The sequence below is a fragment of the Ooceraea biroi genome, chromosome 6, assembly GCF_003672135.1.
Source record: "Ooceraea biroi isolate clonal line C1 chromosome 6, Obir_v5.4, whole genome shotgun sequence".
Taxonomy (NCBI): Eukaryota; Metazoa; Arthropoda; class Insecta; order Hymenoptera; family Formicidae; genus Ooceraea; species Ooceraea biroi.
In genome coordinates, this window is record NC_039511.1 from 632,336 (window position 1) to 658,484 (window position 26,149).

The window sequence follows — 26,149 nt, forward strand, 5'->3', positions numbered from 1 at the left end:
TACAGCCAATTACTGTTGCGGCTTTTTGGCACTCACGCGCATGCGCAATAAGATCGAAGTAGGTTAGGTGACATTGTACACAATTATACACGTCACGTGGATTACGTGACATACCACGCGGCACCATCGTTCTTGACGAGCAAATTTTATATTGTTTATTTAGAGGACAATAAATCAGATATCCCATTATGGCAAGCAAAGTAAAGGTAAGAATCATCATTTCCTACAAATATTTTATAACATAAAGTTTTATCTATCTCTCTCATATGTATATATGTGATATATCAGGTGGGAATAATAAGCGGCTCGGGTCTAGGTGATTCTCTACAAAAGATATTTAATTGCAACGATGTCACGAGTCGCGAAAGTGCAAAGAATGATTTTGGATATCCATCCAGCGATCTTTATCACGGATGTATCAATGGAGTAAGCATAGTCTTATTGTCCAGGTAATAGTATGATTCTTCATAGATCTTAGATTGTAACGTTTCGAGTTGCAGCTCTCTGCTCGACATTCGTCTTACAAAATTTTTAAATATCGATAGTTTTTACTTTTAAGTGACAATTAACATTCATTTGCACGTATATATTCCCCTTGTCTCGATTCAAAATAGACATGGTCCAGGGCATAAAATAAGTCCTACTGCAATCAATTATCGTGCCAATATAGAAGCATTACGGCTTGCTGGGTGTACCCATGTATTGGCATCGACGGCATGTGGATCATTGACTGAATCTATTGGTAGGGGTCAATTAGTTGTACCTGATAGTTTTCTGGACAGGACCAATTCCAGGAACGGTACATTTTATGATGGAACATCTGCAAGTTACAGTGGTGAGTATACTCTATATCTATATTACTACTGATATGTATAATACTGTTTAAAAAATTCTAGGAGTTTGCCACATGCCGATGGAACCTGCATTTGACCTAAAAACATCAGAAATATTATTGCAAGCAGCAAAAAAATTAGGATATAATATGAGAAAGGGTGGGACGATAGTAACTATTGAGGGACCACGCTTTTCTTCCAAAGCGGAGAGTAACGCCTTGCGTCTATGGGGTGGGCATTTGGTCAACATGACTACGTGTCCAGAGGTAGGCGTCACGCAATGTCGTACAATGAATCTCAACCAACTAGCTATCAGTGATCACCAATCGCTGTATATATTTTATCGTATAATCAGGTATGTTTAGCGAAAGAGGCAGGCCTTCTGTATGCAGCAGTGGCAATGGCAACTGATTACGATTGTTGGAAAGACTGCGAAGATAATGTTAATGCAGCTGATGTCATAATCGTATTCAAACAAAATGTTCATAAAGTGACGGATCTTTTACTAGAAGCGGTGAAGATGGTCGGCCTTGTAGATTGGGAGCACGATATTCTCAAATTGAAGGTAACACTTATCTCTGATTGGATATACTACAATGTATCGTCTGTTATATATTTATCAGAAAACAGCTGTAACATAAAAACATGATTTTCAGGACCTAATCGAGAGCAGTAATGTATCTGCGAAAAGCTAAAAGTTTTACTTGCAAAACGATGAAGAATTACAACGATATAATTGTATATTAATATAGCAATATGTCATAATAGACAGGATACGACCAATAATATATTCTTTAATCTTCTGAACGATTGTACGTATGTGGTTTCCATACATTCCAAGTATGTGAATCATATTATATTTTACACAAGATTTTTATATTTATCTATATATATACACGTATAATTCATACGCTATTTTATAATAATTTTTGTAATTGCGTGACCTTGTATGTGAGAATTAAATTTATATATAAATATATTCCAATATAATCGGACAAATTGCTTCATAACGATATAATAAAATACAGAATCGCACAAAACTTGTGTTTAATTCAATATATATTAAACGTATTGTATATAATTATATCGAGATTTGTGTTAAACAATAATTAATAAAGAGAAAACAGTGGCAATGAAACTTAATGTTTATTATCTACAATTACATGTTTTTCTATACAATTCGCAAAAGTCAATTGACTGTATGTGATTATTTCTGTAAATGTATCTACATACTGGACAATGAATATATCTCTTTTTAAATTATTTGTTGTATTTTCACATTTTACATGTCAAACAGTAAACAGCGTTCAGTTGTGGTATTGTCTTCAATTTCTGCTATCAATGCATTTTAATTAAGTATTTATACTTAATTAAAATATCTACACATTTTACAATGATCTTGCAACTCAGAATGTAATACGAAAATTCTGTAACATATGATATATGCTATACATGAAATACTTTTTATGTACAAGCAATTTACATTATGATCAACATGGGTAATTGGCTTTGTTTCAACAATTTTAACAACTATGAATTGTTTTCAGTGAATATACACCTTTATGCGTTTATAATATTACGTTTACATAACGTAATTACACGAGAAATTTATTTTGTGCATCTTGTAGTGATTTCAAATCACAATTATACAAATTACAAATATCTGATGGAATAAAATCATCTTTTTCATTTACGGATATAATATTGACAGCTTAAATACTGATGGAACGCATTGAGAGCGAATGTCTTTCACAAATGTGACAAGATGTGTCTCCTTGTGTAAGTTTCGCGATTTCTTACACGTTCGTGAACAGATTAGCATTGTAACTTTGTATACAATTGTGGTTAAGTGTGATGGACATGTTGTAATAATCCTTTTTCTAGAAATGATATGCATTTCTATGCTGCATTAACATATATTTAAAATAGGAGCTTCCAAGTATCGAGAAGTGTAAGCTAATTAATGGAATCACGAATAAATTATCATTAGGAATATTTTGTGTGTAATCATAATTATATATATTATAGTTATTAAATTTATAACTACAAATCGATAACTATGATGGAAATTGCCTGAGAATTCAATCCCTGTTATTATACATAGTTTTATCTTGATCTTGCTAATACTTAGGGAAGTATATATATATAAGGGAATGCACAAATTATTATGCACAATTCGAAGTAATATTACAGTTTATACATCGTTTTTAATTTTATTGATTTAGAAGAATAACGATCTTTCTGAAAAAGACTATGTTATTGTTTTCTTCAACAATTATTAGTGTACTTTACGATCATAAACATAAAAGCTTAAAAAGAATCAAAAACAATAATTTCTCAAAATGCAACAGCTTTTTTGTACATTGTACGCACCTGCTATCAAATTCCTGGCGTAATAAAATTCTATTATCCGGACAAAGTAAGGGTGCGACATTCGAGAGAAGAAAATTGAACTATGATAATTAGACCTTACTGTCAACCATGTCCACGTTGATTTTATAATAGACATATGGGAAGTAATCGCTTTGGCCGAAACCCAGTCCTGGTATATCCACGTTCTGTTGAAATTCGAACATTTTTGTAAATACAAGTCTATTTCGCACAAGAGAGAGAGAGAGAGAGAGAGAGAGAGATATATCCAAGTTTAATTACAAAGCGTAAATATACTTATTTAATGGAATAGCAAAAAACATAATAGAAATTTAATAAAGAAACTTCTAATATCATCATTTTAATTCCGATATAATGCAACCATATCGAATTTATCAACTTACGTCTTGATTATGTTGCGCAGCTGTAGAAGCTGTAGCGGACGAGTCTAAGTGGGCATAAAGCTGATTTAGAGCATCACGTAATCGTCTCGCGCACTTTTTATGCGGATGCAATAATATTGCTTGAAAATTGACAGGTAAGCCATATCTGTAAATTATTTTCATATTATATAATGTGTGTATATGATATATCACAATGTTTCTCGCACGAGATATGTAATGTAATGTACCTAAGAACGGATTCAACAAATACACGTAGAGCCTTAACATGGATCCAAGCACAAAAACATTCACTGAAATTTACTTTTAACCAACGGACAAGCGGCCCGAATTGCTTCTTCTTGTCAGTTACTAACTTCGTAATTTCATTTTTACCTGCAATCAAATATAATAATAAACACATAATAAATCTCAATTTGTAATACAGCACTTTTGCTTTTTAATAACGAGACATTGATATCATAAATATTACAAATTTACTTTTAACTTTTGAATATAAAATACACACACGCAAAATATGCTATACACAGATTGCGAAAGATCTTAATATTTCAAAGCCAACCTGCTGCTAATTCTTCTTCGTTATATGTAAAATCTCGTACGATAAATTTCTTCTCGCGAGAGTGTAATTTAAATTCATCAATCACTTTTTTAAACAAAGTGACTGTAAACAATCCATATTCTGAATCCTGAGTAATAAGCTGAGTACTACGCGGTACAATCATATCCGTTAATTTTTCATAACCACTGTACCAATCCTGAAAATTGGATCTAAAAATACAAGATATGAAAGTCAATATCAGTTTCTTACATAGTGTAACCTTTTATTTCCTACATGATTTTTTTGACTTTAACAGATTGCATCAAAAGCAGGATATATCATACTCACTTTGGTACAATTACAAGCAAAGTAGTTAGATATTCACTGTCCAAAATAAAATGTTCTTTTTTGACTAGGTCTGCTAAATTTCGTGTTAACAAACTTCCCCTATTGAGAATGTAACAAGTTAAAGTATAATTTTACATAATTACTTAACAGTTATATTATCTTGTATATAATCATACTTATACTTACGTCTGTTTCTTTTCAAGATTTTGTAAATTGCCTTTTAAATTGTTGTATATCGTAGACTTGGTTTTCAGATCGGCATCAATTTGACCCACTTGTTTACTGATAATATCTGCGATATTTCTCAAAGATTGTTTGATGGGATATTTAGCCATGTCCCACTGGAATCGAGTTATATACGATGGTAGATCACCTAGTGAATTTTCAGTGTTAATTCAAGTGTTTTACATGACATGTAATTATCTCGATATCCAATTCCGTAAACAGAGCTTAAAAATTATTTAACTTTAAACTTATATGTTTAAAGTTCAAGCGGTTGTCATAAATCTTCTATCTTATATGATGTTATATTAATTTAACATTAGTATATTTCTTAAACTCTGTATATTAACATGTACAAATGTTTAACACATGTTTTTATTGGAATAAACTTCAACATTATTTCAATGTTGTAAGAAAGTTTTAATATTGAAAATGGTGAAATAAAGGAATGATTACTACATAAACATCCTCTTGATTCAATACGTTTACTTATTGTTAGCATTATAAAAAAAAGAAGCAGAACATACATAGAATATATCATGCAACTAATGATAAACAAATTCATAAACAAACTTAGTTATGCATAAAATATTTGTTTTATTAATAAAACTTTTTTGTTAATGTATAATTTCTATAAATTTCCTATACATATTTGTACATGCAGACCTGAATATCTCGAAAACTGTAATTATTTCCTGTATTTATTACTATTAATTATCAAATGCATTATAACTATACGTAACTATACGTAACACAAAATTTAATGCTTTAGAGATTCATCAGACAAGATAAATCCTCATACACATGCATATGGACCTGTATGCTGTATCGAGTACATACATATATGTATGTATAAATTATAGTAATCATATCCCCTTTGTTCATTCTCACTTCATCCGTAATTGTTCATAACTATAAAATTTATATTTGATTTTACATACATGCTTAATAAGTTAAGAGAGGCTTTAGTCATTGCAAATCAATGTGCAATAATGCACCATGATAAAACAAATAAAATAACCGAAATAAGAAAGCTATTTATGATAACTGATTATACATAAAATAATAATTCTTATCACTGATTGTTCCATTGATTTTTCGAAGTAAATACAATAATAATACGGAACAATATTTTTTTCTTCTAGCTCTTACATTATATATAAAAGTATATAAATTATAAAGCTATCATTTCTTTCAACTCCTATTTCAATAACCATGCAAAATACTATTAGTTGCAAATTTATGTACCGATCGATAAATATGGTTAATTTCTACCAATGCTATCTGTGCTTTAATCTGTGCTACTGTCTATACTGTCTATAATGCTTTACTGTTTTGTATTGTGTATTTTTAGTTGTGTGTTTTTATGTAATAAAGCTTTTTTATTATAACATTATAGTAATTATATAGTAACTACGATAAAAAGAAATCAATGATAAAATATTAGGACAGTAATAAAATTTATAGGATAAGATTATTTAAATGTATTAAAATATGTAAAAACTTTTTTACCCTATTTAAGAGTGTCAAATTATATAAAATTTTCCTTAATATCTACTTTCTGTTTTTCCAGTCTGGTTTTAATCAGAATTAAATTACAATAACTATGTAAATTATAAGTGATATCAAAAGCCATACTGATACATGGAAGCTACAAAGAGTAGTAAAACTAAAAAAAGAAGCTAAATTATGTGGATAACTAAGGAAATCAAATCTTCATAAAATGGGATACTAAGCTTCTTACATTTTGACGGTTTGTATAAAGTGTCATAATATTATTATATCACAATCAATAAGGACGTGAGAGAAAAAGAGAGAGAAAACAGATAAGCTAAAAACTAAAGATGTACCAGAGAAATATTTTGAAGAAAATAAATTGTGTGAAAGAAAGATAGGCATACTTATAATCAGAATGTGTTACGACATGATGAATTTGCTGTTTGATAATTTCTGGCTTACTCAGTTAATTTGAATTTTATATGTTCCAATTGCATTAGGACAAAGATTGTCATGTAATTTTTCAGTCTACTAATGTTAATGTATGAAGAAGAAAATCTACAATATATATAATACTTCTTTTTAAAAATAGGTACAATAAGATAACTTAATATTAACTACATCTTAAATTAAGAAATACTGTAAAGTATCCTAGAATAGAAATGGAAGTTTTATTATGTTCATAAAGAGTTTGACAATAATCAAAATATTTGTGAACAGATTTATGTTAAATATTGTTTTATAATTGCACGTTTGTGTTTCTATTTCTAGGTTTCGCAAGGAAATGTTATAACGGTATCTCTCCTATCTGACAACCTCTCCCTCTTTCTCTCTCAATAATTTAATTTTTCCAATCTTTTTTGTCTTCAAAAGAAACACAACATGATTTAGTTGCGTAAACGATCGAGACATGTGGTGCACAAGGTATCGGGATGGACAAAGCTTCGAGGGAAAGAAGGAGTGATGGATTTGTACCAGCCAGCAGGATGGGTACCTGGATTTAGTAAACTCCCATTATTGTCTTGGTGTTGGTCGTTGGTTTGGTCCGCATCGTAATCATCGTCGTTGTCGTGGTCGTCATTATCATCATCTCCAATCGATTTGCAGGTAGATCGAGCTAGATGTTCGTCGGTAGTTTGCGGACACAACGGCTGCTGCCACTCAAGCTCTTCTTCGCTGCTACAGTTCGATGAAAGGGAGGAAAGGGTCGGAGTCGCGGAAATAGGACTAGAGTATGGCGTCGAGGATGTAGAAGCAGTAACGCACCAGTAAGTATGGTAGCACGAATATATCGACGAAGGATGGTTGTTGGATTGAGTCTTGACATCACAAATGCTCTGAAGACCGCACGGCAGCTTCTTTTCGAACGCGAAGAGATGATGGGAGTCGTCATGAAAATGATGATGATGATAATGGTGATGATAATGATGATGGTGATGATGATGATGATATTGATGATCGTGGTAATGACGTTGGTGATGATGCTGACCTAAACAGGCGGCCGGTTCTGGTTCGGACTTGTCCAACTTCCTCCATTGCCTGTGATGTTCCTTTGTAGTCTTGTGTGATGGTGTGACAGGGGTGTTTGGCGGGGTGTCCGGACCCCCTTCGGGGCTCTCCCCATCCATTGATGTTTGACCTATCCATTACAGCCCAGTCCCAATCTCCACGCGATTTTTCTTATTTGTCTTGCTCAACTATTATTGTCTCCTATGTAAATATGCCTAACGACAATGCTCACGAAACTAAATAAAAATAAATCAAGTAAAAACAGACGGAGTATTTAGCGCGGATTATCTTACTTTACGGAACAAAAGCATCGCATTGAAAATGTACGCTTAATATGAACTCGTTAAGTAGTAGATACTGTAAAATGTATGTAGACGTGGTCTAATACGAAATGTCAATTGAAATAAATTGTTATTTAAAGAAAATAACCAATTAATAAACTTGCGTTTATTAATTAATAACATTGAAGAATTTATATGGTCACCTAAGACTATGAGGATGTAAAGCTTATATTTAGAATAATGCTGCTTTTATAGCATATATACATATATATAAAGTATTTTACATAGCTTTCCATTAATCAGTCTCGTAATCGTTAAATACTCCGATATAATGCAGAAACAATGACAAAATAGAAATTAAGCAACAAAAAGATATTCGGATATAATAAATATTATCTACGCGAACAAATATGTATATTGAAAAGTAAAGAGAAATAATGATTGCGTAGTGATTCAAATCCATTAAGTGCATCGCAAACATAAGATAATGTAAAAGAAATTTCGATATAAATCAAGAAAATGAAGAAAACTCAAAGTCTCGTAGTGGCTAATCAGAGCTTGGTGACCACAGTAACCCAAGCAATTCCTTGCGTCCTGTGGAAGATTCAATTTGATACGCGCGTGGTCCATATAATTTTATATCGATATTGTTCACATTCTGTTTCACTTGTCCTTTATACGTAATGTTATGTGTTTGTGTCTCAAAATATTCTTTTTCTTTATACATTTTCTTGGTAAAAATCTTTACATAGTGCATATGTATGAGCATTTATTAATAAAATAATAAGAAGGGTGGGGAGACAGGGTTAATGTGGTCAAAGTTAACAAAAGTAAGCCAAGCAACATCACCCATAATTTCGAAATTATTTGTAGTATATAATAAACGGAAACAACCAAACACATTAATAAGCATTTTACAAATATATCAACTATGTACGGTATTAATATGATGCATATTCCTCAGTTTTATGTGTATAACTGTGTTGCATAGTTAATTATATCATAGAATTTAGTATTAATATTGCAGGATATAATCCTTCTTCTGTGTACGTGCATGTATTTATATTTTAAAGTATGCATCATACATGTACACATGTTAATACATGTGTAATATAGGATAATTTTCTGTATTCACTTAATGGTGATTAAAACATGCAAGGGAGTTTTGTAACATTGTTTAACTTATGCTTTGTGTACCATGTGTATATGCAGACTTAACAAATACTTCTCTAAAACTGAACTCATTGTTATTTCCCACAAAGCAAGTACAATTTGTGTTAATTATGACCAATGTGTGTGTGTATGTGTATGTATCGGTCATAATTAACACAGATATATATAATATGTCAAAGGATTATCGAGAAAATAGGCGACTTGTAATAGTGTGCATGTTTCGTGTCGTGTATATTTACCAGTGCATTAGTTAATCTATATTACTCTAAGTCGAATTATTACAATCAGATGCACAAACAATCGATCGATACTTGTTCCCAAGGATCCAAAATATGTTTTTTCTTTTATCTATCAATAGTTGGTTTCTTAGAAAAAATTTAATAAAATGAGTGATATCAGACACATATTCTTGATAAGAAATGTAAAAAAAATTTAATGGAAAATAAATGAGAATAATATTATAATTTGGATCCCTGGATAAATGACTCGCCCTCTCTCTCAATATAATTAAAAAGTTATAAAGGTCCAGGAGAAGACAATGAGCGTTTCTCTACTCACTGTTATTGGCCATCAGGTTTTCATGCAGCTTATCCCTCTGGTCTTCCAAAACCTCTCCCAAATATGTTGCCACTTTACGTGTTACTTGCTCCACGTATGCATCAAGCTTGCCGAGATCATCCGACAAACCAACTAATTGATCCAGTGTTCCGACTTTTAAATCTGGGATATGAAACTTATAGTTCACCGACAGAGAATGCTGCTTGGATGTTAAGTTGTTCATAGTTTCCCACGTCTGCTGACAGGTTTTGTCTCCTGGTGCTGATATTAACCAGTATTCTGTCATTTTTACTAATGTGTCCTGCGACCAATCTTTTAATATAAATCTGAAACAGCAATAACAAGACATTTCGAGTGTCTAATTCTTACAACGTGTAAGCTGTACGAGTCAAAATAAATCGATATCTATAAGAGAGGATACAATGATGGATATATATTATTGTACTTGGATATCATGTGACATGTTAACATAATATATAAGTTTAGTGATAACAATTTTGTTAATTTTTCTAATCGTATTACTACACTTTGCGGCCTGTTGTAGTCGCTAAATGTGTAAAAAAACGTATGCACATGACACTTCATATACTCACATATGTTAAAATTTGCAAGCTAAATAGCAAGTAATTTCTCCAACTTGAAACAATTGTAGTCGTGGCTACAATAATATATTAAACGGAATATATTTAGATCAAATTATTATCATATTAACTCGAATAGATGCAAGATTCGATTTTCCTCGAACAACCACCTGCTGCCATTCGGCCTGTCACTCGTCGAGCGTTCAAATGCAGAATTACACCGTGACAATCGCGTATGCGCGATTCCCGTTTGAGAAACGATAAGCATAATTGCGTGTACGTGAGATGGACCGCCTGAGGATAATTAAAAAGAATTTGTGGGTTGTAAGGACGCGCGACAAACCACGAAAGAAGGGGGTGTGGCACGGAAAGTATTGTCTGCTTGACGTTACGTAATTAGGCGCGTTTTCCACGTGATCGTACGTACGAATGGCGCGCCGAAATCTCCATACAATAGATGCATATAGAAAGAAAAAAGAAAACTGCAATCCGGACGGACGTTGTTATGACGCGACGTACGAAAAACGATGCGTCCTTGAACGAATCCTTGGAATAGATGGACGGATTCTGCGGAAGGACTCCTACATCGTAAAAATAATCGCCGTTTCGGACAATGGCGTCGGCAGACGTGAAGCCGCTTTCGGGAGATAGATCAATAACAGCGCGCGTCGCTGAACAAATATAGACAACTGTATGATGAATGTATTATAGTGAATGTTAAAACCGACGTGTGGCGAGAACGCCACTGGAGGAAGTTTCACGAAATTCTTATGGAACGCCTAAATTGATCTACTGCGATCGACAGCGCACGGAATAACATGACATTTTCGATATCGAAATCGGCGCACATCTCGTGACGTTGAATGAATGTAATACACAATGTACCAGCGGGAACTCGCAAAACGTCGTCGTTGTCGTCGTCGCCGTCGTCGTCGTCGTTGCTCACGGTGCGACGTGGTCAGCCACTTGGTTGACGTTCCACGGGAATTCAAAGGATCTTGCTGGTCGGACGACGCTGCTCGTCAACGACGAAACCGTCAGAAACCATTGTGACCTCTCACGTGATGACAATTGTGTGCTGCTGCCTTGCGACTCACTCGACAACTAAACGGTAAACCAAATACCGCGTACCGCGCTGTCAGCTGACTCGAGACTGGCTGCGAGACAGGACCACCAATCGTTTTGTTTTTCGATTCATCGATATGTATGATGGCGGCTTCGATTTATCGAGAGGTTTATTTTATAATGTTTATACCGTTGGCAACACTGCCTGCTTACTGCGGCCTACTTCTGTTTATCCCTATCATTTCATAAAGTTTATCTCGAGGCTGGGGCTGGGGTTGAGGTTGATTGTTTGCAATATCAAATATATATTGTGATTTATTCTCTAATTATCAAGTTTCATTATGGGTTGCGATGGTGGTACCATTCCTCGCAGAGACGAGCTAGTTAGAACGAAAAAGAAACCGGAACAGGTAAGACGGGAAAGTTAATACATAACCTTGTTAAAAAAACTTCAACTTTATGATCCCACATTAACAGGATACTGAATATTTAAAATTCGTGATTTTTACTTCCAATGTTATCATCACACAATTTTTTCTGGCTTTCGAGTTATTAGTAGTTATTTCTGTTGATATTAAATCGTTTAACCAAATTTTCCTAATTTCTTACAGAAAGACAAGGAGGCAGAGGTGGCATTCAAATGGAAGCATTGCACGATACAACAATTGCCATTGCAACCACCGATTGTAGGTTGTGGTTTGGGTCGTTTGTACAACAAGGAATCTGTATTAGAGGGCCTTCTGGATCGCAGTATGCTTCCAGAATCTGCTGTACACATTAAAAACTTGAGAGATGTGAAGGATCTTAAGTTGACACCAAACCCAGCATTTGATGGCAACAAGGCTGAAAAGGGAGATGGTTATACCAGTGGTGGCAACAGTCCATATATCTGTCCGGTTATTGGTTTGGACATGAATGGAAAATACAAGTTCTGCTTTTTATGGTCATGTGGCTGTGTAATGAGCGAACGTGCTCTCAAAGAAGTGAAAAGTATGGTAAGTTAAGTATCCTGATGCTTGCAAGATAAACAAGCACTATATTAAAGTAGAAACTCAAAGTGTGATGCAAAATGTTTCAGTTATGCCACAAGTGTCAGCAACCATTTGAACAAATGGACATAGTTGTATTAAACGCGGGAGGTGACGATCTGCAACTCATGAAGGAACGTATGGCACTTAGGAAGGCTAATCAGAAGAAGTCCAAGAAGAACAAGTTGGACAACGTAGCTGTAAAGGAGGAGAAGAAGACAGACGAAGTACCCAGAAAAAAGATGAAAACAGAAGATAAAATAGTTCAAAAGTTAAGTGATAATCAAAACAAGGCCAACGATCCTGCTTATAGCAAAGCCAAAAGCGATTATAGCGTCGCAAAGGATCCCAAAGCATCAGAAGTCTTTAAAAGTATTTTTACCACTCACAAATCCGCTGTGCAACAAGATAAAGCGCACTGGGTTACGTATAATCCGTTTTATAATTAATGTATATAAATTTAAAAGATTTTATTTTTACCAATTGGTGATCGTACGTCGCACAGCTTCTTTAGAAATATTAATATATGGAGGCAAAGAAGGTATACACTGTTTAATTTTAGTTATTTTTGTGACGTCATTAGAATGAGAAAAATAAAATTAATAAATAGTATGCGATAATTATGAAAATACTATATATTATCTACGAATACTCATATTGGACATTATATACGTTTTTCAAGGCACATGACGTAATCTAATATGCACACATTACTTGATATTTAGATAATTAGTTAATTAGATAATTAAGTGCTTTTTATGTACAATACAGTGACGATTCTTATAAAAATGACGGAAATACATCTATGTGGGTATCCTACGTATAGCGATAGCTTGAATAGCTCTACGTATCCTGCCGATAGTACGTTTCCTGCGAGAATGCCTCTTCGACACCAAACATTTCCACTGATTCAACAGATACACAATAACTACCACTATGATCATTGTTACTATTATGTAACTCCATCGATACTGGATCATTTGGTTGTCGCTCTGATTTTCTTTCATATCGTAAGCCGTAATGTCAATGTGATGATCCTGCAACGTAGGGATACTAGCACCACCGACTCGTCTCTTGAGCCACAAAGTGTCTGTATCCTGCAATACTGGATTTACCGCGCTCATAATATCCTTTATGGAGGATAGCTTTTGCGGTTTATAAAGGTCTCTGTAAAAGATCAAGGGAAACATTCGAGCATGAATGGCGCAGAATCGTCTAAGGACGTTGATTAATAATAAAACAAGTACACGATAAAGATGTGAAATTCGTCAAGTGGATTGCCATGACGTTACTCACATTGGCACAGACTCGTTGACTGTCATTGGTACAGCGTAGACAGCAGTGGGACAAAGCGGGAGCGGTCTAAAACTGAGTGCTGGGCCATCAGTCATCGACACTTTACTATGAGTACTAAAATAATTGCCGTCCATTCGACGTGGTAGTTCTCCAATCTTCATGTCACTGGTTGTTTTAATCGTTCTTTGAGTCTTTTTACTTTCGTCCGTAAAAACAGTGGGTATATAACCAGTTGTCGTGTACTCCAAGATAGCATCAAGCATCCAGAAACAAGCTAAATATACATGATTATCGCTTTAAATAGATGAAAACATTTAGTTTATAAAATTGAAATTTTATCAAATTTTTTATGAATAATTTTATGAACAGGGAGACTGAAGAAGGGAAAATCCAAAGTAGGTTTTATCTTTGGTATAATATTCCTAATGTACGTAAAATATTTTCACACTGCCAACATATATACTTTCTTACAGCACGTACGTTTCTGCAAATGACTGTCATCGATACAATTTGAGTCTCCATAAACCACCAGTCTACCAGGTGTAGTTCCCGCTTGCTCTTTAACATTATTCTTTTCCGTTTGCGGGATTTCGTTATTAATTTCACCTTTATAGGATTCTCCGACATCTTTCTTATTAGTCACCGGCAAAAGTCCAAGAATCGGTACAAGTGTGGCTGTTCCTTTCTCCTTTTCTAGAAGCTCTTGACCTTGGTCGTGCAATTCCGCATATAAAATGAATCCATCCTTTGGAAATCTGAACACAATGCATAATATAAATTCCTGATACATGATAATCCTTTTAAAATCCTGTGTTTGCCGTGTAGAAAATATTTTACCTAATTAATGTAGTGCCAGACGCGAATGTGACTGGCGCATGCTGGCCAAGAGTGAACTGACCGTCTCGTACTTGATCGCCGAATGCCACACCCCAATTAGAATAAAGTAGATCGTTTATAGCTGGAATATTAGCGCCTCCCGTCTCGGGTATCCACCACCGACGTGTATTTTCATCGTAAAATTTGATCTTTCGCATAACTGCGACATTATACCAGTCTGCGAAGACAATCACCGATAGTCCATCGTTTTCAACATCTCGCTTCAACTTGGCTATCTGCAATCGAAAACGACTTGTCGCATCAACGTGCACAGGTGCTCGTACGAACAAGTGTAATCTTACACGAGTCCGCATGGTAAAGTTCACACCTCTTCGGGGAAAAATTCCTCTTCTGCATCCACGACAAGCAGGGTTCCGTAATTCTTTGCGTTGAAACAGGTAAATGGATGGCCGAGCACCTCGAGGTAATATCCAGCATTACGTAAATGTTGATACATGTCTTTAAAATTAGTGTGTATATGATCTCCATTCCAATCAAGTGGATCGTCGTTTACGCGCAAATCATCTCGAGGGAAGTATCCGGGTGGATATCGCAAATTATGATACTGATCCCACAGAATGCGTTTACTGATGAACAAAAATCAATATAGACGAGCAAAAATAAGTAATGTGCATCGAGTTTCTAATTTCTGACGTTCTGCATTATATGCGCTTTCACTCACTGTCTAGGAGGTGTAGGTATGACTTTTGCCTGTAACGGAAGCTTTACCACTGATTGCCGGGGTTTACCGGCGCCGTCACTCTCAACTGTTAGCGTGATGTGACCTGTCAAGATATTTTACCGTGGTGTTTAGTCGCTTGAACGGATAGTACACTGATTTATATACTCAGCAAATAAAATTAACGTTATAAACCTTGCGCGATGCCCTGCCAGTCGCGGGAATTTGCCGGAACTGTTATAGCAACTGCTAACCAGCCTGACCAGGGCCATAGAACGTCGCTGTACGTTATCGCCACATCGATACGTTGCTCATCGTTGCCATTGGTGATGTATGGATGCCAGGTAACGTTTACTACGTTTCCAGCTACACCCAAACCGTTTATTATAGTTACATTGACTATGGTGGGCATACCGGTATGGTATACAGCTTGAGTACAGTACGGCCACATGTATTGACACTCCGTCAAATCTATATAGCTAGTCGCACATTTCGTAGAAGCAACAAATATTAATAATCGTATCATCATTATATCAATAAGTTTTATCAATAGTGCTTAAATATACTTTTTCTTATCCTTTTCAACAAAGATAACATCTAATACCTTCTATATGTAGAAAAAAGAAGCTTTACCTTGGACTAAGCGTAACGATAGGAGTATACGACTGTAAAAAGTGAAATGCTCGGATAAGATCTAATTTTCCCGCGCCTTGTTCAAACATTCCAATGCCGGGCAAACGACGGGCCGAACTTAGCAATGCCTGTTTCATGCTAGCTGGTGTTACCTTAAAAACATCAGGCTTATTGTTACATGTATAGAAAACAGAATACTTTCTAAATAATCAGTTCTTCTTTATCAGTGAGCGTAAAAAAGTCCGTCTAATTACCTTGTCCTTCATAGCACTAGATTCATTTGTTTGTACAAATGCACTAGCCAAGAGTGCAACCGCACCGGCAACAACGGGACTAGCAACGGAAGTGCCGGAAAGGGATCTGCATTTATTTTTTAAGGAAGATCCCATTACCGTTGTTCCATATATGACCAGGTCAGGTTTGACCCTACCGTATCCGGATGGCAACTCCCAAGTTGTCATACCGCGCGAGGAGAATCTCGCTATTGAATCGTCCCAACTAATGCCTCCCACACCAATCACGTCCATTTGATCGGCAGGATTATTTAAAGTGCTGCACAAACGAGACAACACGATGTACAACTGTACACGGATTGTACTTATGGTTTCCTTTAAACGTGCAGGATGTCGAAACATTCAAAATTTGAGACATGTAACATTTGTCAAATACATCTAATCATCAATGTGGATTTCAGAGAACCTTCTTTTCCTTGATCTTTTTCAAAGTAAAGAAGTATTTGTTACCTTCAGTGTTATTAATATGAACCTCTATCTAAATCTTGAATTTTCTTTTTTTAAATATTCTGTACGTAGAAATAGCAATATCTTATTTACCCATACAATGGCCCGTCGTTGCCAATCGCTGATACCATAATAATACCATTAGCTGTAACTTCCCATACTTTATCCACGAATGGTTGATCCATAAAGTCTGGACCACCGATGCTTAGATTTAGCACCGTTACCTCACGGAGTATAGCATGATTAAATGCATCCAAGAACCACGAGGTGTAAGATACCTGAATTTGAATTTGATGATCAGGGCACCGTGAACTCGTGAAAATGAAATTATAAAATTACATACCTGAGAGTTCGTAAAAACACGAAAAATATAAAGTTCTACATCAGGAGCAAGACCTAAACAATCACTGAAAGATGACGCGATGACGCCTGCTACAAATGTTCCATGTCCCAGGCCATCTTCCTTAGTATTTTCGTTTGTCCAATTTATTCTCTCCTTAATGTTCTTAAAGTGTGGATGAGTAGCAGCAAGTCCAGTGTCAAATATCGCTACTTTTACATCCTTGCCGGTAATGCCCATTCTCCATAAGACATCAGCTTCGAGCATGTATGTAATTTGTTTTGGTATAACTCTCAGTAATCTTCGAGATGCATGCCGGTTTGTTGATTGCTCAAACTGAGTATTCTGAAATCCGATTTTTCTATTGTTTAATATCAGAGAACGCGCATAGTCCCCTCATGCTTCACACTTTAGAATCTATGCAACTTGCAAACTTACTTGATTATTGATCTTCCTTTTCAAGTTTCTATTTTCTAAGGTATTTGATTCGCCTGTGGCATTAATAAATTTTAAAGTCCTTTGTATAAGCCTCTGCGGTGTTACGCTCTTTATAGATGGATGATCATTCAGAGCTTTCAGTCCTTGATATTTATTGGCTGCTTTTAATCGTATTACATCAAAGTCACTAGGATACTTGGATGCCACGTTATTACGGGGTATAATCCTCCAATCTTTAATATCGGATGACTTTAACGCAGTTTCTATATAGTTCTTTCGTACATCTGTTTTATAGTAATTTCTAAATTTGACTATATATTCATCTTCAACTATACTAGAAGAGAATGTAATTTTAACTTCCTGTGTATCGTGACAAGAAGAATTATTTGAAGATGCAGGTATGTCACATAGTGGAGAATTTGTGGTACAGTTGCTCTCATTGTAGTTTTTGCTGTTTAAATGATTCTGGCTTGATCCAGCGTAGGAAACAAGCAATAACAAAGAGATTTGTAGCGAGCATGTATGTAGCTTCATACTATTGACATCGGCTGAGAATGCTATTACGTCATATTTTGTCAGAATTATAGCGAATAATACGGTAAGAAATGGTAAAAATGTTTATCAGTTCTACGACGTCGATGACATGGGGAAAACCTGTCTGTTCTTTGCTTGGAGTATGTCATTCCATCACTTTTAACATTTATGCGACGTAAAGCATCAATGAGTCATTTTCGTGCTGAGCTTGCGTCTCGAAATTAAAACTTTGGCACGATCGATGATGCTTCAAGCGGCTTAAAATCTGAAAACAGTCGCAAACGGTTGCTTAATCCTTATGTATTCCTGGCGTCCTAACCTCAAGCGTTCTCAACAAGAAGCATGGAAGGATGATTTCAAACATTTCTAACAATCTACAGAGCGCATTTTACTTGCAAGTCACTTTATGTTGCTCCGTTGATGTAACTGATATCGCAAGTCGACAAACAATGTCAATTGTTAGGATAATTTATGTTTGAAAATGATGACTAAAAAAGTAGTATACACAATCAGGAATGTATCTATCATGATTGTCGTATGTTGTGATATAAAAGATCGGAGTACATTATTGAGCACATTTTCCGACAGTGCTTCCTCACTCGTATAATTTCGCACACCCGAAAAGTTATTATCAAGTTATCTAAAGCAGCGCGTAATAAAAACACGTGGCTTTTATCTTGTATTGTAGCCAGCTATGTTCTATTAAATACTATTAAATATATGACACATGTATAATTTATTTTGTGTGTGTGTGTGTGTGTGTATATATATATATATATGAATATATATACATGAATAAAATATTTAAATTATATATTTTTCATCACTTATAGTGCTAGTTAATCTCATGATATCTCGAGATAATTTCATGTTCCTCGATACTGTACATGACTACTATCAATAAAATTTCTCATTTCTTATACGTCTCACATTCATTTTTCTACTCTATTTATTATTAATCGCACAATACAGAAAGAAATATAAAATATGTACCGTGTGTTTTTGATTAAATGCAGCACTGTCAAACGTCAAACATAGAATATCGATGTCTCGATTAATCAAATATGTGAATAATCGAAAAGGACAAGGTCGACGTATCGTTCACTCATCAAACTCGAATCATCTCGATTCGACTGCCTGACTACGTTCACTTCTTTCTCGGTTTCTCTTCGCTCGGCACGTTCCCTTTGGCTTGGGCAACGATTTTGGTCGGCAGACAATTATCGTACTAATTCGATCCTCTTGGACCAAAGCTCAAGGTATATTTGTGTTTAATGTATATCTGATCAGTTTTTTGCCTGCGCGTACAGTTATTATCAGCATAAGAAAATTGTTCGACTAATAATTTCGCCGATCAATACGACACACATGGCAAATTCGGATAGAGTACATGTACATACATCGACATTTACTGATATCTTCGATATATCCGGATTTCGATCTGCCGAGATCAACCGAGTCATTAGTTCTTTGTTTGCTGATAGAAAGAAAGGGCGAGTTGAAATACACATGGCAGATACGTCGCAGCGAGCCCACTCAATTCGCTGATGCAAAATCTCGGAGACTTTTGTCTCGCGAGAGCTATAATCGCAATTTATATATAACGTATCAACGTGTTCATATAGGATATTAAGTAGCTAACAGTCTTGACCTTGAGAACAAAGAAAATTTACTGGAGTATCTTTAATTGTGATAATACTGTGACTGTTTTAATTTTAAATATTAAACATAACCAGTCATTTTTTTAATTAAATTAATTTGTCTTTAATGATGACTTGTTGCCTTACATCATAATCTTTATTATGTTATGCATTGACATACTTGCACAATCGATGGTTGAATTCTTCGTTACAGGAGCATTTTATACATCAAAATGTCGTCGTTTTGTGGGCTTATGATGGAGATACCAGGCATCTCGGTGGATTGTTTTGATGGAGAGAATTTAAACTCTTCCGTGTATTTCCTTAGTCACTATCATACTGATCATATGAGAGGACTGGACCATAACTTCTTTCTCGAACACTTGTATCGAAGGGACAAGTACATTTATTGCAGTCCTATCAGCAAACTTTTTCTAGAAGCTAGGTTTAATACAACTAACATAAGAGCTATTCCTATTAATGAGAAAGTCCCTGTAAGATATAAACACAATGATTGTGACAACGATGTTCTCGTAACGTGTATTTCTGCTGGGCATTGTCCCGGCTCTATAATGTTTCTCTTCGAAAAGAGGGACTCTGGATCAATATTATATACCGGAGATTTTAGAATTAATCCATTAGATTATAAAAAGATAGGACCGTTGCATTTTTACGAAGGTGATAAAAAATTGAGAAAGGAAATTACAGCCATGTATTTAGATACAACGTTTTTTACTCCCGACTATGCTTCTTTGCCGACAAGAAAAGAAAGCGTGGATGTGATGTGTAAAGCTGTCACAGAATGGCTCAATGAAAACTCAAGAAATGTTGTTATTCTGGAATGTTCCGCTCTGTATGGTTCCGAGTTCCTCTATATGGAATTGTCAAAATCTTTGAACATGTGTATTCATGTGAAGGATCGTGTGTATAAGAGCTATTGCTGTATACCAGACTTGGCATGTCACATTACAAATGATGCATCTTCTACACGCGTACATGCCTGTATGAATAAAATGGATCGTAAAGGCTTGGCATGTGATCATAATGTCTCGCAAGAGAATATCTTAACCATTGTGCCATCTACTCTCAAGTGGAGGGGAAAAAATGCAAGTGTAATAAAAGAGTGGGATAACGCTAGAGAAAATACACTTAATGTATGTTATTCCATGCATGCTTCCTTTGATGAACTTAAGGCATTTATACAATATTTCAGACCAAAAGGTCTATATCCGTGCGTGAATCCAATAGGGATTGAACTTAATGATATACCTAATTTTATTCATCAAGTACAAAATGAAATTAGTAAGAAAATTAAAGAAGAAGAAGAAGAAGTTAACAGTGACAGAAATCGTGAGAAATATACCTTGAATCTTGATGATGAAGATGTAGTTGAGCCTTGGACTAAATATTACTTCGCTAATAATGATGATGAACGTTGATGACAAATATTCTTAATGTTAACGAATAATTTTACTTTCATATCTAATTTAATGTTCTCAATTGATTAATAATTGAGATATATAATTTTTATTATGACTACGTACTGTATCGAAGACACAATATTGTTACATATTTTAGATATAATATCTTGTATTTTTACATAATAAATGTATACATATATGTGTATGTGTATTTACACATATGTACGAATGTTCTACTTAAATTTGTGATATCTTTATTCTTGAACTCTGATGCTTAAGTACAGTATGATAAAAGTATAATTTGAAGAATATTTACATGTCAGCTGCAGGTTTCTTTATATTCCTTTTATCTTCTGTGCAGACATTTGTAACGATCTTGCTTTGTAAAGACAAAGTACTCTCCCTCCCAAAAAATGGCAAATACTACGGTAGTACCTGGTGCATTGGCTCAAGAAAAAATATGGTTCGAAAAGCCGTCCTATGACAAAGCAGAACGGAAATACTTTGAGAAGAAGGCCATGGATAAAAAAATGGTAAGAAATTATTGGTATTGGTGCGACCATTTTTTGTTTAATTAGATAAGGGATTGTCAGCAGAAAATGGGATAAAGTAAAACGAGTAAAAAATGTAGAGACCACTCATACACAACACACACACTCACACACAGAGCGTAAACTATCTATCTTTACTATCTATAAGTCTTAAGTGAAAGAAATTTGTTATTAATATCGTTTAAGAGTACGTTTGTAATTCGCCAAACAAACTTACTCTTGGATGTGTCCGTTCTAATCAATATTCATAGCTAATGCGCATTCATCATTTTCCTGTGTTTGCATCATATCTGGATAACTGTATAAGCATTAATCCAACTAACATCTCTAACATATACGCACGTAACAGTACGCGGGAATATCTGGTGATAGCAAGGGTCATTTTTGCTGCTTTGAAAGGTGTTGGAACAAATCCTGTCACAATGACAAACATTGAATCTATTTCTAATGCGATTATCTCTATCTTATCCACATGTTTTTAAGACAGTATACCGATAAAAGAGTAACAATTGCAATTTTTGACATCACATGCTACGATTTCCTTACTTTTGAGTTCAAGTATTTATATAATAATACTTTATATATAAATGTATAAATGTTTTGAACACTGCACACATATAAGTACATGAATGTATCGAGTATAAATCATACGCTTTTAGTAAGAGTTTTTCGTTGCACATATAAAATGTTTTCATTTTTTTTTCACTTTACTTGAAAGATGTTACTCTCTATATCTGCATAGCTTGGAATATTTTCGAAAGGTGATGTCTCGTAAGAGTGCGGAAGACTGCGCACTTAAGTCCGATGATTCTACAACTGCTAAATGCCAAGATGTAATCAGTACTAACATGCTGAAATCTAAAGCTGAAAAATCGAAAGATAATAAACTGGTTCTTGAGAATGAGTCGAATATATCAAATACGAAACGTTCCAAGTGCCAAGGGAAAGTAAAAATGAATAAAGAAGCTGTTGACGTATGTAATATGCAGAATAAGGAAAACGTAAAAGTATGCGAAAGGTCCGATAGCGCGAAAGATAATGCAAAAGAGAAGGGAGGCGCTTCTCCAAGTGAGAAATCTAAAAAGTATAATGCAAAGGAAGCTAAAGAAAAAAGAAACAAGGAAGATACTAGAAATAAAAATCGAGGGAATGAAGGAAATGATATCGAAAGAAATAAAGAAATTGTGATGCCTTTCGTGAGGAGTAAAGAACAATTGCCCGAACAGGTACATGTTCTTGTTTGATCCATGGATTACTGTTCACTGTGTATCGATACGGTATAGATGATAATAGCTTTTGTCTAATTTTACTTCGCACACTTTCATAGAAAGATATATTTATTACGATATTTAGTATGACAAAAATGGCATTTATTTCTTTGTTCAGTTTATACTTTTTATCTTATATACTGTAAAAACATGGGTGATATAATTATGATGCATGTATCAATAGCGTAAATACAAGTTTTCTGCGTTTTGCTTATGTGCATGATGTTTTTTGTGCTACTGTGTAATTTAATCTCATTTATTTATTCACGGTTAGTAGTTTAATAGCTTTCCCGCATTTCTTTCTGTGTGAATATTCACGCTAACCAAAGTGTATTTATTTTATTGTTTGTTTATTATTACGATTGGTTTTTGTAGTGTTTATCACATATTGTGGTATTTTTATATTAAAAAGAAGGTATACTATTCTCTTCTTAATACTTCTGCTGTAAAACGCACGATGTCTATCTCCACATGAGTTAACAAATAATGTACAACTTGTAAAATATTATGTTATATATTAATCAACTGTGTCAATGTAATTAAAGTCTCTTTTCGTTTGTGGTTTACACGAAATGATGAATATATTTTCTCAATGAAACATTCAAATATTACGTTTAAGTTACGTAAAAGAAAATTGTAATTCCATTATCATTGGAAGAATAAGGAATATTTTAATGATACGTCACATAAACGCATTTGCACATCTGAAATTTTAAATGACATTTTGTCTTGTTAACAATTGTTATCGAAACACAAATCTCAGTGGAGGTACGACATGTTATTGGTTTTCAATAATCAATCTGGTGTGAGCTTGTAATCTCGGTGGATTCAGGGAACTCAACAGTCCACTTGTCCAATCTTACCTGCTGTTGGAAGTTTGGCCAACGAGGTCGCCAAGGCTCGACAGCATATTAAACAGTCTTTACAGTGTGTGAGTACTGTATTCCTTGCTCTCGCCCTTCACGTAGTTTTCACGTTTGCTTACTAACGTAATGTTTGAGATTAATACAAACCCCATTCCCGGGTCGCCTTCTCGCGCCTCTTGTATTGTGTGTGTGTGTATGTATTTATATTGAGAAGGATAAAATCTGAAATTGTCACATGTTATGAATTAAGTAGCAAAATTGTCACATTGATAAAACGTTACACGATATTCGATATATTATTTCTTTTTGGTGTATATATTTGCGAGAAAAGATATCTTGTATAGCATTTACAACACACACTTTAAATACTTTATTTTATTCATACTATATTGTAATAATAATAATTAAATATTACAATATTCCTTCGAATAATCAATATATGTAACCAACAAAAAATGTATTATTATTATTTTTTGTGAAGAATCACATCCTCTTCACAATTATACAACAATCTATTGCACATGTCGCATAATTTTCAGAATTATTATTACAGTACATTTTTCAGGTGGACGACATTGCAAGAATCGCTAATATCGCGAATCAAGATATGGAGATTACATCGCGTATTATGAATCTTGAAAGAGAAAATCAGCAATTGAAGAACAGTATGTATATATATTTATATATCATACTTTATAATTTTTATTAAAGGTTTTGAAAATGTAATGAAACAGGTACATATATCAAGATTTAAAATTTTAATCCTTTTAAATAGTGTTTCAGGAGATGACCATCCGGTTTGACCCATGGATGAAATACATGGAAAATATTAAAAAACTGGAAACACGTCTGGAATCTCTTGAATTACGCATACGTAACGTCCAAACTGTTCCTCAGAAATCTGAAATATCAAAGCAGAATGAAGAAGAGGAGGAAGAAGATGACGATGACAGTGAAGATATTGATTTGTTCGGTTCAGATTCAGAGGCAAGTGAGCAAATATAGCGGAAACAATATATACTGTTTGGTCTCTTTGTTTAATAACACGGTTATTTGAGCTTAATTTTGCATGAAACACAAGTAATTAAACACGTACACACGACTATGAGTAACTATACACGTTAATATCTCTATTAATCAATGACTCTCTGATGATGATTGCTACGATCTGCAAATCGGTACACGTAAAAATTCTATGGAATTGTAAAAATTATTGTTTCGCATACACCAGATATTCCCATAATGTCGATTCATCCAGTAGTAGTATTTATCTTACATTCATATAAATACAATACACAATACAATGTTCCTTCGCGTATTGCTCACCCGTCGTGTTTTAGTAATTATCGTATTTCTATGAAAATTCTTACCTTATTTGATTCAATAGGAAGAGGACGCGGAGGTTACTAAGGTTAGAGAAGAACGACTCGCCGCGTACGCTGCCAAGAAATCCAAAAGTGCGTAACAAATAACAGTAAATCCTTTCAAAATACGTCATCATTAACTGATTTTTATTTTTTAGAACCAGCTCTGATAGCTAAATCCAACATCATTTTGGATGTGAAGCCGTGGGACGACGAGACGGATATGAAAGAAATGGAGAAAGCGGTACGAAAGATCGAGACCGATGGTCTCCTCTGGGGTGCCTGTAAGTCCGTCACATTTTTCGCGTACTACGCGATTTATTGCGATATTACGCGTGATTGAGATAAGATTAAAATTTATTACTGTTCCGTAGCTAAACTCGTGCCGCTCGCCTTTGGCATTCACAAACTACAAATCTCGTGTGTCGTGGAAGATGACAAAGTGTCGGTGGACTGGTTGACCGAACGGATTCAAGATATCGAGGATTATGTGCAGAGCGTCGATATCGCAGCTTTCAACAAAGTATAAAAAATTTGAAGCAAGGTTTAGGAAAAGTGCGTGGCATAAATTGAAAATAAGCATGGGTTGTGTGCCATTTCTGCATTCCATTAGCAGTATGTGTAATCGAAAATTCATCGCATGCGCATCTTTACTTTATTCAGTTCAAAGATGAAGGTAAAGATATATTAGAAAAATTCGATATTACGGTGTACCAGATCAAATTATTGGTAAAAGTTTTAAAATACTTAATCCACCTAATATATATATACACATGTATCAAATCTTATTAAAAAGAAACTAGAAATATTTATTGTACAATAGTGCAGAGATCTTTATCTGTATTTTGTCGAACGTTGATATTAAAAGAACTCGCACCAAAAAAATCATGTCTTTCGACATTTATAATTATAAATTTCTCATGGATATCGATATTAATATTAATAATATGTACTAATAAAGTGTATACAATCCACCCGCTGTTCTCGAGTTTTATTCCATCTGCAAATAAAATTCTATTGTGTCTTATTGTCAAATGTATTAAGAATGAAGATTTATTTAATTCGCTTTTGAACAGTATTATTTAAATATATCGCA

The 26,149-nt window shown here is 34.4% G+C and overlaps 5 protein-coding genes across 13 annotated transcripts; 3 read left to right on the top strand and 2 right to left on the bottom strand.

The window, feature by feature from the left end:
- The first annotated feature begins 75 nt into the window (after positions 1-75).
- On the top strand, positions 76-1,873 carry LOC105276512 (S-methyl-5'-thioadenosine phosphorylase). 2 transcript variants are annotated; one of them, XM_011334193.3, is made up of 6 exons: positions 76-206; positions 289-426; positions 615-835; positions 897-1,099; positions 1,189-1,398; positions 1,490-1,873. In XM_011334193.3, the coding sequence occupies exons 2-6, from the start codon at positions 350-352 to the stop codon at positions 1,526-1,528; spliced, it is 750 nt and encodes a 249-aa protein (XP_011332495.1). In that variant the 5' UTR covers positions 76-206; positions 289-349; the 3' UTR covers positions 1,529-1,873. The 2 variants fall into 2 exon arrangements, with proteins under 2 accessions (XP_011332495.1, XP_011332493.1); XM_011334191.3 differs by having other exon boundaries at positions 77-206; positions 289-449.
- An 87-nt stretch (positions 1,874-1,960) lies between these two features.
- On the bottom strand, positions 1,961-11,443 carry LOC105276503 (V-type proton ATPase subunit C). 3 transcript variants are annotated; one of them, XM_026970460.1, is made up of 9 exons: positions 11,200-11,443; positions 9,734-10,059; positions 7,207-7,851; positions 4,680-4,866; positions 4,494-4,592; positions 4,167-4,375; positions 3,835-3,979; positions 3,608-3,752; positions 1,961-3,391 (listed from the first exon to the last, which is right to left on the bottom strand). In XM_026970460.1, exons 2-9 carry the CDS (start codon positions 10,017-10,019, stop codon positions 3,296-3,298), a joined length of 1,812 nt encoding a protein of 603 aa, XP_026826261.1. In that variant the 5' UTR covers positions 10,020-10,059; positions 11,200-11,443; the 3' UTR covers positions 1,961-3,295. The 3 variants fall into 3 exon arrangements, with proteins under 3 accessions (XP_026826261.1, XP_011332474.1, XP_011332475.1); XM_011334172.3 differs by lacking the exon at positions 7,207-7,851 and having other exon boundaries at positions 1,963-3,391; positions 11,200-11,431; XM_011334173.3 differs by lacking the exons at positions 7,207-7,851; positions 11,200-11,443 and adding an exon at positions 10,327-10,908 and having other exon boundaries at positions 1,963-3,391.
- Positions 11,444-11,586: 143 nt separating this feature from the next.
- Positions 11,587-13,224, top strand: LOC105276500 (protein RTF2 homolog). Its single transcript, XM_011334166.3, has 3 exons — positions 11,587-11,789; positions 11,991-12,374; positions 12,458-13,224. The coding sequence occupies exons 1-3, from the start codon at positions 11,721-11,723 to the stop codon at positions 12,854-12,856; spliced, it is 852 nt and encodes a 283-aa protein (XP_011332468.1). The 5' UTR covers positions 11,587-11,720; the 3' UTR covers positions 12,857-13,224.
- LOC105276501 (membrane-bound transcription factor site-1 protease) lies at positions 12,866-18,954 on the bottom strand. 3 transcript variants are annotated; one of them, XM_011334171.3, is made up of 13 exons: positions 18,937-18,954; positions 17,410-18,208; positions 16,975-17,316; positions 16,725-16,909; positions 16,146-16,443; positions 15,892-16,043; positions 15,454-15,737; positions 15,262-15,364; positions 14,908-15,166; positions 14,541-14,815; positions 14,184-14,458; positions 13,704-13,977; positions 12,866-13,574 (listed from the first exon to the last, which is right to left on the bottom strand). In XM_011334171.3, the coding sequence occupies exons 2-13, from the start codon at positions 17,941-17,943 to the stop codon at positions 13,211-13,213; spliced, it is 3,345 nt and encodes a 1,114-aa protein (XP_011332473.1). In that variant the 5' UTR covers positions 17,944-18,208; positions 18,937-18,954; the 3' UTR covers positions 12,866-13,210. The 3 variants fall into 3 exon arrangements, with proteins under 3 accessions (XP_011332473.1, XP_011332472.1, XP_011332470.1); XM_011334170.3 differs by lacking the exon at positions 18,937-18,954 and adding an exon at positions 18,508-18,712; XM_011334168.3 differs by lacking the exon at positions 18,937-18,954 and adding an exon at positions 18,336-18,712.
- Positions 18,955-19,049: 95 nt separating this feature from the next.
- Positions 19,050-26,026, top strand: LOC105276496 (probable elongation factor 1-delta). Of its 4 annotated transcripts, none has more exons than XM_026970458.1 (9): positions 19,050-19,202; positions 21,366-21,537; positions 22,298-22,781; positions 23,656-23,754; positions 24,255-24,354; positions 24,465-24,676; positions 25,077-25,146; positions 25,212-25,337; positions 25,428-26,026. In XM_026970458.1, exons 2-9 carry the CDS (start codon positions 21,485-21,487, stop codon positions 25,580-25,582), a joined length of 1,299 nt encoding a protein of 432 aa, XP_026826259.1. In that variant the 5' UTR covers positions 19,050-19,202; positions 21,366-21,484; the 3' UTR covers positions 25,583-26,026. The 4 variants fall into 4 exon arrangements, with proteins under 4 accessions (XP_026826259.1, XP_011332464.1, XP_011332461.1 ...); XM_011334159.3 differs by having other exon boundaries at positions 19,051-19,202; positions 22,317-22,781; XM_011334162.3 differs by lacking the exon at positions 22,298-22,781.
- Positions 26,027-26,149: the final 123 nt, after the last annotated feature.

Bases quoted from the DNA above. Each gene is read 5' to 3' on its own strand.
- LOC105276500 (XM_011334166.3), top strand. From the start codon at position 11,721: ATGGGTTGCGATGGTGGTACCATTCCTCGCAGAGACGAGCTAGTTAGA. The intron at 11,790-11,990 runs GTAAGACGGGAA...AATTTCTTACAG, and splicing joins CGAAAAAGAAACCGGAACAG to AAAGACAAGGAGGCAGAGGT. The intron at 12,375-12,457 runs GTAAGTTAAGTA...AAAATGTTTCAG, and splicing joins TCAAAGAAGTGAAAAGTATG to TTATGCCACAAGTGTCAGCA.
- LOC105276501 (XM_011334171.3), bottom strand. From the start codon at position 17,943: ATGAAGCTACATACATGCTCGCTACAAATCTCTTTGTTATTGCTTGTT. The intron at 16,910-16,974 runs GTATGTAATTTT...ATTCAAATTCAG, and splicing joins GTGTTTTTACGAACTCTCAG to GTATCTTACACCTCGTGGTT. The intron at 15,365-15,453 runs GTTTATAACGTT...ATATCTTGACAG, and splicing joins CTGGCAGGGCATCGCGCAAG to GTCACATCACGCTAACAGTT.
- LOC105276496 (XM_011334159.3), top strand. From the start codon at position 21,418: ATGGCAAATACTACGGTAGTACCTGGTGCATTGGCTCAAGAAAAAATA. The intron at 21,538-22,316 runs GTAAGAAATTAT...TATTTTCGAAAG, and splicing joins AGGCCATGGATAAAAAAATG to GTGATGTCTCGTAAGAGTGC. The intron at 22,782-23,655 runs GTACATGTTCTT...CGGTGGATTCAG, and splicing joins AAGAACAATTGCCCGAACAG to GGAACTCAACAGTCCACTTG.
- LOC105276503 (XM_026970460.1), bottom strand. From the start codon at position 10,019: ATGACAGAATACTGGTTAATATCAGCACCAGGAGACAAAACCTGTCAG. The intron at 7,852-9,733 runs GTGAGTAGAGAA...TGTAATGGATAG, and splicing joins AAACCTGATGGCCAATAACA to GTCAAACATCAATGGATGGG. The intron at 3,753-3,834 runs GTACATTACATT...AATAATTTACAG, and splicing joins TTTGTTGAATCCGTTCTTAG to ATATGGCTTACCTGTCAATT.
- LOC105276512 (XM_011334191.3), top strand. The intron at 450-614 runs GTAATAGTATGA...GATTCAAAATAG, and splicing joins AGCATAGTCTTATTGTCCAG to ACATGGTCCAGGGCATAAAA. The intron at 1,399-1,489 runs GTAACACTTATC...CATGATTTTCAG, and splicing joins ACGATATTCTCAAATTGAAG to GACCTAATCGAGAGCAGTAA.